Raw genomic sequence first — 13844 nt, 5'->3', positions numbered from 1 at the left:
AAAATACTATTTTCTTAGAGCATTTTGATTCGCAGCATTGGACAAACAACAAATAAAATTTTTATCTTTTTTAAATTTCTTAATCAAGAACTATGTACCAAACACGCAAGTTTACCATCAAAGTTTTTTGTCAACGAAATAGGTTACGTGTAACAACTTACTTGGAATGTCAATTAAAATGATTCCTGATATTTGTAGCCTTTTGGTACTCTTGAGATGTATTCCATGAGTGATGTACCAAATTACAAATGCATGATTTGTTTCACACAAAAATCGCCACCGGACTTGAAGGTATTTGCACTGTTTATACAGTGGATTAATATACAACTGTCAGAAGCAGTTCTATTTTCTGATGTTACCGAAAACACATGAATGACAGTGAAGTCTTTATCAGAGGACTTGATGGGTAAGTGCATAAGATCCTCCAACTACTGAAATGGACAATTATGAACATAATGGAAGAGGTATACAATTTAGTATTCTGGTTGAAGAAGATCAATAAAAGCAATATAGAAGTAACTAAAGCAACTTGTTTATTTATCATGCTTCCATCAATGTAATGGTCATTTGGTTTGTTGAACTTGCTGCATTTGTGCTATTTGAACTTTGAGCAGTAAATAAATCTCTTTCTGTGAAAAACCCTGGTTGCCTAGCTTGAGGTGACACACCTTCATTGCCAAACATGAACACTACCGAAGACATGCTTGGCCTGTCTTCTGGACATTGTTAAATGCACATCAGTCCCACATGTATAGATCACAATACTTAAAAAAAAATATCCCGAAAGGCTAAGGCATGCATCAACTAATTCCATAGACATCCCTTCTTTATACATCATCCATGACTGTACTAATTGAACTCAGTTAAAAGGACTGTCTTCTTAAATTCAAATGCAAAACGGACTAATTTTGTTATGAAGTATATAAAAATAAGTACACTATACTTACATGTCCAAGGAGGTTGCGTTGGTGATTATTTGTTCTGATTGTGATTTTAGTATGCAGCGGAAATAAGGATAGATTCTATCAAGACCGGATCAGTTCAGTAATAAGAACAGAACAAAGTATATTTTGAGAGAAACCTTTTTTTTTATATATATGAATTATTTGATTTGAGTACATGACAAACCTATTTATAGGATAGCATAAGACTACTAAGAGTCACACAATTACGAAGACTAATAATGACTAATAATGATGGTGAATGCATCCACTAATAATGACTAATAATGATGGTGAATGCATCCATCTCTTCATCTTCCTCTCCAACACTCTTCATCTTCCTCTCTAACACTCTTCATATTTCATCATGTGGAGAAAACCAGAAGTCTTCAATAATCAATATTCTCCTCCTTGAAGCTTTTGGGTAAAACTCCAATCTTCAATCTTAAGTCTTCAAACCTGGATTTGGGCAATGCTTTAGTGAACATATCTGCAATTTGAGATTCATCTAGACAATATTGAAGATGAACTTCTCCTTCTTTCTCAGCTTGTTTGATAGCATGGAACTCCACTTTAATATGCTTGGTTCTTCCATGATCAACTGCATTCTTTGCAACAGCAATGGCTGATTGATTATCCACCATGATAGTTGTAGGATCATCTTAACTTTTTGCAAAATCATTAAGAATTTTCCTCAACCAAACGGCATGATTTACAGCTGACGATGCTGCAATATATTCAACTTCTGCTGTGGATTGTGCCACTACTTCTTGCTTCTTTGAATTCCAACAGAATGCTCCCGAACCAAGTGTAAATAGATAACCACTCGTGCTCTTCATATCATCCACGGAACCTGCCCAATCACTATCTGAATATTCAATCAAATTTGAGCCAACTCCTCCAGCAAAATAGATGCCATGATTTATTGTTCCTTTGATATACCTAAGGACCCTTTTGGCAACTCCAAAATGTGTTTGTGATGGCTTACTCATGAATCTAGAAAGTAAGCTTGCCGCAAACATCAAATCTGGTCTTGTTGCTGTCAAGTACAGTAAACTTCCAACAAGACTCCTATATTCCTTCTCATTGATTGGCTGGTCTCCATCTTCTTTGGATAATTTTGTGTTCAACGCAACTGGTGTATCAACTGGTTTACACTGCTGCATCTTGAACCTCTTCAAGATATCACTTGCATATTTCTTTTGTGAAATGAAAATACCATTTTCTGTTTGCTCAACCTCAATGCCCAAAAAATACTTCATCTCTCCAAGATTTGTCATCTCAAATTCTTCCTTCAATTTATCAGCAAACAAATCAATTTGCTTTTTACTGTTTCCTGTGATGAGTAAATCATCCACATACATGGATAGAATCAAGATATCAGAATTTTCATCACTCTTCACATAAAGAGTATGTTCATTTTCACTCCTCCTGAATCCTTTAGCGCATAGATAACCATCTATTTTGCTGTACCAAGCTCTTGGCGCCTGTTTCAAACCATACAAGGCCTTTTTCAGCTTGCATACATGATCAGGATAGATTCTAGACTGGAAACCTTCAGGTTGTTCAACAAAAACATCCTCCTCCAGTTCACCATTGAGAAATGCGGATTTTATATCCAACTGATGTATCTTCCACTTCTTTTGTGCTGCTAGTGCAATCAATAATCTGATGGTGTCAAACCTTGCAACCGGTGCAAAGGTCTCAAAATAATCAACACCACTTTCTTGTGCAAATCCTCTAGCAACTAACCTTGCTTTGTATTTGTTCACTGTGCCATTTGGATTCATTTTTGCCTTGTAAATCCACTTCACTCCAATCATTTTTCTTTCATCAGGACGAGGTACCAATTCCGAAGTCTGATTTTTATGAATCATCTCCATTTCAGTTTCCATTGCATCAACCCATTCAGAATGTTGTTGTGCCTCTTCATAATTGCTGGGTTCAACCACTGCCATATTACACCTCTGATAAATCTCATTCAAAGATCTGGTTCTTCTAGGAGCCGAACTAGATCTTGAAGATTCAGAATTTTCTGCAATAGGTGCGATAGATTCTATCTCGGAAAACTGAACTACTAGTGTTGGAGTTGAAGTTTCCACTGGGATAGGAGGAAAAACTGCTACCTGTTGCTGTGTATTGATTTCATTAAAATTCCACTTAGAACTTTCATCAAATTTTACATCACAGGATATCACAACTTTTCCAGTTTCTGGAAGATAGATTTTATAGCCCTTTGTCTGTGAACTATAGCCAATAAAGATCCCCTTCACAGCCTTTTGCTTCAACTTGCTTCTTTTCTGATCTGGGACATGAACATAGCACAAAGACCCAAAAACTTTCAGATGCTTGGCTGTAGGTTTCATTCCACACCATGCCTCAATAGGTGTCATATTTTTCACAGCTTTTGTAGACAACCTATTTTGCAAATAAACGAAAGTATAAACTGCTTTGCCCAAAACTAATTTGGAAGTCCCTTCTCAGCTAGCATACATCTGGTCATCTCCATGACAGATCTATTTTTCCTTTCTGCCACTCCATTTTGTTGTGGAGTGTAGGGAATGGTAAGCTGCCGATGAACTCCATAATCCTCACAGAATTGATTGAAGTTGGTAGATGTATACTCCTAGCCATTATCCGATCTCAAGGTCTGAATTTTACATCCAGATTGTGCCTCTACCATATTCTTGAATTTTTTGAACACATTGAACACATCTGACTTGTTTCTCATGAAGTACACCCAACACATTCTTGTAAAGTCATCAATGAATAGCACAAAATACAAATTATGACTCAAGGATGGAGTTTTCATGGGACCACAAATATCAGTATGCACAAGCTGCAATTTTCCAGATGCCCTCCATGCACCATCATTAGAAAATGACTCTCTATGCATTTTCCCCAAACTACAGCTCTCACATACTCCTCCAGATTCATGAATTTTAGGCAAATCTCTCACCATGCCATGAGAATGCACATATGACAAAGACTTGTAATTATAATGACCATATCTTCTATGCCACAAATCAGATTCATCCACATCAACTCTAGACATATTTGCAAGTAAGCTATGCCATTGAATGCTAAAACTTCTATTATGCATAGGCAAACTAGCAATTTCAACATCATGAGGATCATAGATCTTGCATTTCATATCTCGAAAATGCACAGCATATTTCTTTTCAAGCATTTGACCCACACTTAGTAAATTTGAATCTAAGCCAGGCACTAAAAGTACTTCATCAATATATCTTGTACCTTTCTTTGTTTGGATAGCAATGGTACCCTTACCTTTGGCTAGTAGGACTCCTCCACTTCCAATTTTCACCGTGGCCTTCACATTTGTGTCTAAATTGCGAAAAATCTGCTCCATATTGGTCATATGATTGGTGCAACAACTGTCTACAAACCATGTTTCCTTGCTACTCAATTCAGCTCCATGAACAGCTACAAACAAATGGTTTTCACCATTCCTTTCATGTGCAAATGCTGCTTGCTGATTTTGATTTCTTTGTTGATATTGTGGCTGATTTAGATTCTGCTTTTTGGCTCTACAAAACTTTTCAATATGGCCCACTTGCTTGCAAAATTTGGATTGCTTTGTCTTCCAACACTTCTTCTCAAGATGGTTGGTTTTTCCACAATGAATACAAGAAGAAAATGAGTCTCCTTTGCCTTTCTTCTTCCCTTCTTGGTGTTGTTTTCCTCCACCTTCACTTGAACTTTGCGGTTAAACTTTGCCGCAAGAGCTCCTTCAGTAGTTACCTCATATCTTAACGTTAACCTTTGCTCATAGGCTAACAAAGCACCTGTAAGTTCAGTCAAAGAAAGACTTGACAGATCCTTTGTATGCTCTATAGCCGTGGTAACAGCATCAAACTTTTCGGGTAAGGTAATCAACATTTTTTGCACCACTCTTTTGTCTGGTACGTCCTCTCCATTCAATTTAAGCTGATTCACCACATTAGCCACTCTAGAAGAGTAGTCCTTTAAAAATTCAGCATCCTTCATCCTTAGATTTTCAAACTCTCTGCTCAAAGTTTGCAATCTTACTGCTCTCACTTGCTCAGACCCTTTGTACTCTTCTTGTAATTTATCCCAAACCTCTTTTGCTGTTGTAACAGCCACAATCTTGGGAAAAATTGTCTCAGTGACAGAAGAGTGCAAGAAGGTCAGAGCCTTCATATTTTTTATTCTACGATCCTTCTCTTGCCTCATTTGATTCACAGTAGGGTCTGCATCCAACTCCTGTGGAGTATAACCTTCTTCAACAATCTCCCATTGATCATGTGCCATCAAGAAAGCCCTCATTCTGACAAACCAATACTCATAGTTTTCGCCTCCAAACATCAGGGATAGACAAGACCAATACTCATAGTTTTCGCCTCCAAACATCATGGGGATAGACATTGAAGCTAGAGTAGAATTTGCCATTTTTCCTCTTTCTCACAGGCCTTTAAGATCAGGAGTGCTCTGATACCAAATGTTTGTTCTGATTGTGATTTTAGTATGCAGCGGAAATAAGGATAGATTCTATCAAGACCGGATCAGTTCAGTAATAAGAACAGAACAAAGTATATTTTGAGAGAAACCTTTTTTTTTATATATATGAATTATTTGATTTGAGTACATGACAAACCTATTTATAGGATAGCATAAGACTACTAAGAGTCACACAATTACGAAGACTAATAATGACTAATAATGATGGTGAATGCATCCACTAATAATGACTAATAATGATGATGAATGCATCCATCTCTTCATCTTCCTCTCCAACACTCTTCATCTTCCTCTCTAACACTCTTCATATTTCATCATGTGGAGAAAATCAAAAGTCTTCAATAATCAACAGTGATCTCCATGAGAAAATCCTTTATTTCTTTTGCCACTTGCTATCTCAAGTACCAAAATTCCAAAGCTAAATACATCTGATTTCATTGAGAATAGGCCATCTATAGCATATTTTGGGGACATATAGCTAATACATGATAAAATTTATCAGGAAACTAAGTTGTAAACAATAGAAGAGAATTTCATATATTATGGGAAAGAGATTATTACTATGTTCCAACAATTCGGCTCGTATTAGCTCTAGTCTCATTTCCTTCTAAACTTCTAGCCATGCCAAAGTATGATATTTTTGACTTCATGTCTGAATCCAGCAAAATGTTGCTAGCTTTGAGGTCTTTATGGATAAATCTGAGACAGAATCCTGAGGGAGCAACCCAAGGCACACAAGCCCTAGTGGAGATCCTGGCACAAAACCTGTGAATGAATCCCAATGCCACCAATCTTCGACTTTCAATAAAGGCTTCGATTTTTTAGGCAATTCCATCCACAGGTTAGCTTGAGAGTGAACTTTGCTTTCTTGACTGAAGACGCCATGAGTCAAGATGAGGAAGAACAACAGCTATGGCCAGGCATGTGCTCGACAGCAGCAATACCATTATCTAAAAGCACTTATGCCAATCAAACACCACACTTTGCATTAGATCTGCAAAAAAAATTTCTCTGCTTATGAGGATAAAATATTCGTTGGATAATTGGAACTTAGAAATCAAATCCAATATCTCTAACTACGTGTCATCAAGCATAGAGTAGCATGAAGCTTCATCCCTTGCAAACGAGTAAAGTTCCGTACTTTATTATTACAATTCATTTGCAAAGTTTTGTTATGGATTTGAAAAATATGCATGAAATATTTTATAACATTACGTGTGATTGGTACTTTTGATAGAATATGCTATTGACCTGATTGTGTGAAGTGGACATTTCTTACCAAAAATAATCAAGTCAAGACTTCTATAAATCAATATCTTTTCTTCTCTTAGAATGCAGTATCCTAGAAGCTTAACAAGATTTTGTCGTAATTTAGCTATACAGATAACTTCATTCTTGAACTCATCGAGTCCTTCGAAGGAAATTTTAGATAGACGTTTGATAGCAATTTCCTGCCTCTCCTCCAATAGGCCCTAAATAAGAAATTATGCATGTAAGTTATTTGTTTTGCTCAGTGCAAATCATCTTCCACTCACTTTTCAAGTGGCTAAGTGTGACATTGATGCATTTTTGTTTTAAAAGGCTTCATTTCACATGAAACAAAGAGTACATCTCCAAATGATTATGCAAACAAAGTATTTGATACAGTTCATCAATTAAACATCCATAAATTTGAACACGACATAGAATCTGAGAGCATGGTTTATCAATGTGGTGCCTACCTTGTTAAATTAAAAATGAAAAAAGAAAAACGAAATAATATGATACCTTGTAAACATGTCCAAATCCACCCTCTCCAAGCTTGTTATCAATTGAAAAATTATATGTGGCTTTAATTATTTTATGAAAATCGAACATTGGTAGCTCTATGTCTTTATTGTGACTTTTATCATGTTTTCGGTCCATAAAGTTGTCCACCAGCTCGCCTGAAACAAAAGCAATGAATTGGATGTAACTTGATCGAGAAAAGCAAAAGAAGGATTCCAATTAGCAGAATATAGATAAGCTTCGTTTCTACAATTGTCTTCAGTGGAAAACGACAAATCTTGCTGACCTCCTGTTTTCAGCTTGTGGTTTCTTTTCGTCCTTTTCTGAAGATATAGCATCAGACTTAGGCCAAGCAGAAAAATTCCTATTGATAACAATAGACTTACTTCAAGAACTATTCTTTTCTTTCCTTTTATCTCTACAAAATTTTATATGAAAATAAAAAATGGATTATTTTTCATTGATGATAAATCCTTAAAATCGAGAAGTACAAACAATCGAATAGGAAAAAAATTTGATTAGTAATTCTTACCTAATTAAGATGAAGCCTGCTCGATGTATATATCTTGTCCTCTTTCAGATAGTTTTTTGCTGTTAACTAGGTCTCCAAACCAAAGTAGGCATCCACTTCCCCTTTGCTCATATCCAAGCTAGAATAAGCCGTACAAGAGCAATTTTTAAGGCATGCTACCTTGCATTCGTTCAAGTTCATACTATCGTTAAACCAAGAATACTGTGTGTCTGGTAATTTAATACTAAAATATTGGAGAGATACATCTCCATTTTAGCAATTCAAAGGAGTTCTGCGAACACACCCATTCAACCAATCTGCGTTTTCCCATCCTTTCGGATCTTCAAGCTGAAATCTGTTTAAACATCTACCAACAGGAAAATTTGCAATATTGCAACTACCACTTACACCACTCAATCTATAAATATCAAATTATCTGTTGGAGAAGTAATGTAGACCACCCACTCCTTCGTTCGATTAACCCACATCCAGCGTAGTGCAGCACCACTAACGCTCAATGTAATCCTTGAAATAATTGATCTATTAAGGAGCTCAAAAGTATAGTATGCCTGTTTTTTGTTTAGAACTACTCTGTATTTGAAAATAGGATTTTTCTTCGAGTTGGGATTGCCACTATAGGTTTGCCCATTCCAAGGACCAGATTTAAACGGCACAGCCGAACCTTTTTTCAAGAGATGTTGTGGATAACCAGTAGGATCAAAGTATAATGTAAAATCTCATGAAAAGGGATCATCATTGCTCTTCCACGACGATAGATGCAGCTTTAGACCAGTTATAAAGTTCTTACCGAACTTCATCCCTGATAACATTGTATCAGTTGGATAATTAAAAATCTCCCATAGGAAATTCCCCAGATAATCATCATTTGCATCTTTCACAACAAGGTTACAGAGTCCAGCAACATTGGAACTGGACTTTTCACATGTCTTGATGTATTAGAAGACCATATGATGCCACCTTTAGCATCATCTAGAAGAACTAAAAATCCTAGCTCGATAACCTTCAAGACTCCTAATGTGTTTTTGAGTGGAAATTCTCTGTTGGCAACCCAAACTACAGTATGAACTAATATTTCTTTTTACCACAAGCCCACGTATTGATTCTTGGAATTTCCATGGCTAAAAAGTCCTAATTCAAAGCTTCTACCAGATGACACCAGGGTCTCGCTATTTCTAAGGGTCTGTGTAGTAGTTATAGTATCCGTTGCACTGGAAATTTTCTGAACAGAAATTAAAAAGGTTAAGACAAAAAGTAAGGGGAAATCTTTATTCAATATCTTCATGGACATAGTTCTATCTCTATGTTTTTCTTATTTAATTTAATAGATATACAGGATATAAACAGAAGCATCAAAGCATATTGACTGTCTATGAGGTGTCCAGTATGCACATCCTAGTTTCTTGACTTGAACTTATGCATATGAAGATTGAGAAATTGCCATTACAGGCACTGCATCCACTAGGCAATCTGAAGTATTACAAATTCAACATTATGCTTCTAATTTCTTTGCATGCTTAGACTTCTTTTTCACTGATTCTAATAGGATAGTTAAATGGACCATCAGAGTGGAATGGGTCCAAGAATGAGGGAAGTTTGCTGATTAGTCTATGATATCTTGAGCTATTCCCCGTATCATTCCCATCAATATAAACTTGGAATAATTAGGTCTTGATATCTATACTTGTATCAATTAATTAGCAGTTTATCTTAAAGAAAATATCAATTATGATAGTGTGTAGATTAATAGACATTATTTGATTTTGTTGATGTTAGATTATGTTGAGCTTGACTTAAAGGGTGAACTGAGTCTAAGTTCCTCTATAAAGCTATTTTTCTTATTTTTTTAATTTATTATTTTTTTTTTTTTTTGGTTTTAGCAAAACATCAACATAACCTTACTGGGTTTTCTGGCGCCACCGGGAAATGCTGATGGGGGTTTGTATTCCCCAATCATATATAAAAGAAAAATCATGGATAAAAGGAAAGGGGAGAGTAAATCTGACCTTCCAAAATCAATGAGACGCAACATGTGAAGCGAAATGAAAATAGGGGAAGTAATACTTCACATATAAAGCGAGCAAATAAAATTCAAACTAACCCTCTCTTATGTTAGGGAAACCACATCTATCAATTTGTACAAGTGTTCAAAGTCCCCGTGGAAGATCAAAGGGACTATATTCATGATAATGGCGCAGATCCCATCCTACATATGCAAGTGAATCGACAACCTAATTTTCCTCACGATAAATGTAGGAAACAAACATTCAATGGAAAGATTACATATAATCTATCTAAGAATACTATGTGTCACCTATGGGCCTCCATCTCTAGCGATGCAGTGAAAGGCTACAGATTAATCGGCCTCTACACAAATATCTTATAATCCTAGCCATTGAGCAAGTAAGATACCATCCAAGATAGCTTGTAGCTTAGCCTCTAGGATGGGGTAGTCTCACGCTGAGAAAGCTCTAAGCAATTACCAGAATGGCCCCGTATAGTGTTCCCACCGCTACAAATCCATCATTAATGCATCCGTCAGTGTTGATCTTGTAAAATCCCATTGGTGGAGTATGCTAATAAACCAAAATAGGGGATACTAGGGGAGGAATGTCGGCAAAATGTCAAAGAAAGCAATAATATCCATGTCCCTATGCCAATGAATAGGCTTGAATATATGACCTGTGTGAAGAAGTGCAATCATGAGGTAGACTTTCCATATGATCTTCTAGCGTCCATGCATATACCATCATGCTTCGCATCATTCCTCCCTAGAGAAACCAAAATATCAATAGAGGGATGATAGTGCGAATGTGGCCCTTGCGAATAAACTGACCTGAATACCTCCATATCTAGAACCAAGGTCTAATTCCTTCATTAGATCAAATTGGTACCTGAAATATATCATAAAAATGCTTCATACTTGATCATAGGTGTTGCTACCGGTAAATATGGGTGAACTAATCACAATCTCTGAACAACACTGGCAGCAGGAAGGCAAATGGCATCCAAACCTTCTTTGAATGACCATATCTTCAAGCATACAGTAGTATTAAACTTCATCTCTTACAAAGGAGTAATGTTCTGTACTTTATTATTACAATTCATTTGAAAAGTTCTGCTTCAGGATTTGAAAAATACGAATGAAACTTTTTTACAACATTACATGTAATTGGTACTCTTGATAGAATGTGCTATTAAGCTGAGTGAAGTGAACATTTCTTACCAAATAGAATCAAGTCAAGACTTCTATTAGGCATGTATTCATAAACAAACATCTTTTCTTCTCTTGAATGCAATATCCTAGAAGCTTCGCAATATTTCAATGTTGTAGTTTAGCTATACAGATAACTTCATTCTTAAACTCATGTAGTCCTTAGAGGGAATTCTAGATAGCCATTTGACAGCAATTTCCTGACCCTCCTCGAGTGGGCCCCATATAAGAGCTTATGCATGTAAATTATTTGTTTTGCATAGTGGCAATTTACAAATCATCTTTCACTCACTTTTCAAGTGATCAAGTGTGACATTGATACATTTTTGTGTTAAAAGATTTCATTTCACATGAACACAAGATAAACACCCAAGAGCATGGATCCCCAGTGTGGTGCCTGCCCTATTGAATTAAAAATGAAAATAAAATAATAAATTACCTTGTAAACAAGTCCATACCCACCCTCTCCAAGCTGTTGATCCCGAAGATGTTGCAAGAATTGAGATTAACAACCCAATATGAAATATGTATTGTCACAATTAATAGAAAAAGATTAAAGTAAATAACAAGAAGATAGATAAGCAGAGGAACGAATTTTTTATTCTATAACAATATAGAGAGAAATTACAACTTAGCAATATTTGCTTCACAAATCTAGAAAAAAAGTCTAGTATTTATAGGGAACAATCCAATCCCTAGAAGTAAAGTTGTAGATGAAATAAAATGTCAAAAGTTTCCTTATTTTGAACTTTTCAAGTCCAACACAAATTTCAACTCTCAATAGGGCTTCCAAATAGAACTTTAACTAGAATTTGATAATTAACTTGAATAGGATTCTTCAATGGCATTCCAATTAGAATTCCTCTTGATGTACACTTCAATTAAAACTCTTCATATTTCAACAAGGAATTTAGGTCAACCCAAATTCTAACAATCTTCACCTTGAAACGAATTCCATTGCATTGAAGATAAAAAAATTTCTCTACCTGAAGTCCAACAACAACGAAATAAACTGAACTCTTTAACCAGAACAAAAAAAATCCCTCCACCTCACGAAAAACATCTTCATCTGCCCAGTGTCCACAAACGACATCTGAACCCCATTCCCATATTCCCAAAATTCCAGCTAGGTAATAACATTGACCAAACAGGGTCGAAGCACACCTTGTAATAGACACCACACCAAATGCCTGATCAAAAAGTGCATTGCTAGAAATGTTACCTTCAATGATCTCGAAATCATTACAAACATCATCAACACCATACATACGCTCCATGAGTCCAATCCTAGTACATGAACACAGAGTATCCACTGAAATTGGTGGCAAAGCAAAATCACCAACACTCCCCTAAGCAATGTTCTAAACTAACCCAGAACTCATCACAAGAGGTATCGTACCAAATTGAATATCCACTACGGTACCAAACTTGTCATGTTTTCTCTTAACTAGTTCTGCATCCCCTACAAGATGTATAATTGAGACTGCTTCCGTCCCTCCAGTACAATCCGAACATCCCTCGAACCTTCAAAACTCCACCTCCAACAAAGAATTTATACACTTTTGGATCTAGAGTACTCAACGAGATGAGATTCTTCTTCAAATCTAGAACATGTCGAACTTGATCAAGTATTCTGACTGTCCCATCCTGTAACCTCAATCAGACCTGATCGATTCCAACAACCCGGTAAGACTGGTTGTTTCCCATGACAACTCTACCTTGCTTAACAGTCTCATATGTCTGAAACAAGTCCCTATTGGGACATATGGTACGAACATGCTGAATTCAAAATCCACTCCATGTCGCATACAATAGTCAACATCACATTACTGCCATCAGAAAAATCTTCAACAATATTGGTCTCGTCTGAATTCAATGGTTGACTCCCATGATTTGCAGTTAAATTACCTTTAACCTCAACTTATCACAATCTTTCCTAATGTGTCCTTTCCTTCTGCAATAGAAGCAATACACATTGTTGAAGTTCACTTTTGATTTGCCCTTCCGTCGATCACCATGAGATACCAAAGCATCCTCATCCCTAGATGTAGCTCCAACCAGGTGCTTCATCTTCTCCTTTGAGAATAAAGCATCATAAGCGTCTTCAATGGTAAGCATGTCACAATTGTACAAGATCGTGTCCCGAAACGACGAATAAAAAGTGGGAACGAACACAATAGGATCCTCCTCATCATACTTAACCTCCAGTATCTCTAAATCTTCGACGATTTCCTTGAACACGGCCGGGTGGTCTTTTAGGGATAGGAACATGGCCTTTGCTTTAGATGCAGTTTGCTAGTAAAACTTTAAATCATGCACAACTGCTCCAGTTTTAACCACAAAGAAGCCACCATTTTATCCTTCAAGATATCCTGCAGAATAATATTGGATAGATGAAGATGAATCTACGATAGAGCCTTCCTGTTCTTTCGTTGTTTCTCCTCTATTGTCTAATTTGCTTGCATTTTATCGAAACCCAGCAAAGTAGCGTCAAAATCTATCTGTGCCAACACAACCCTTATCTTTACTTGCCACAATGAAAATCTCATATTTCAATCCAACAGCGGAATATCATATTTCAATGTAGCTATCTCTAAAAAATCACAATCAAATCACAATGAACCTGTAGCCTAGCTTTGATACCATTTGTAGGAGGTGTTGCAAGAATTAATATTAACGACCCAATATGAAATATGTATGATCAATAGAACAAGATTAAAGTAAATAACAAAAAAAGAGATAAGCAGAGGAACCGATGTTTTATTCTATAACAATATGGAAAGAACTTTTCAACTATTTCAACAAGGAATTCGTGTCATACCAAAATTCTATCACAAGCTTGTTATCAACTGAAAAAAAAAATTTATTTGTAGGTTTAGTTATTATATGT

At 36.2% G+C, this 13844-nt stretch overlaps 1 protein-coding gene across 1 annotated transcript; it reads right to left on the bottom strand.

Annotated features, from left to right (window-relative positions):
* Positions 1-4472: 4472 nt before the first annotated feature.
* Positions 4473-5375, bottom strand: LOC111370222. Its single transcript, XM_022991908.1, has one exon. It carries the CDS (start codon positions 5373-5375, stop codon positions 4473-4475), a length of 903 nt encoding a protein of 300 aa, XP_022847676.1.
* Positions 5376-13844: the final 8469 nt, after the last annotated feature.

Source organism: Olea europaea, chromosome 21 (assembly GCF_002742605.1).
Source record: "Olea europaea var. sylvestris chromosome 21, O_europaea_v1, whole genome shotgun sequence".
NCBI lineage: Eukaryota > Viridiplantae > Streptophyta > Magnoliopsida > Lamiales > Oleaceae > Olea > Olea europaea.
Note: the sequence above shows the minus strand (reverse complement) of the source record. Positions and strands in the feature narration are given on the sequence as shown.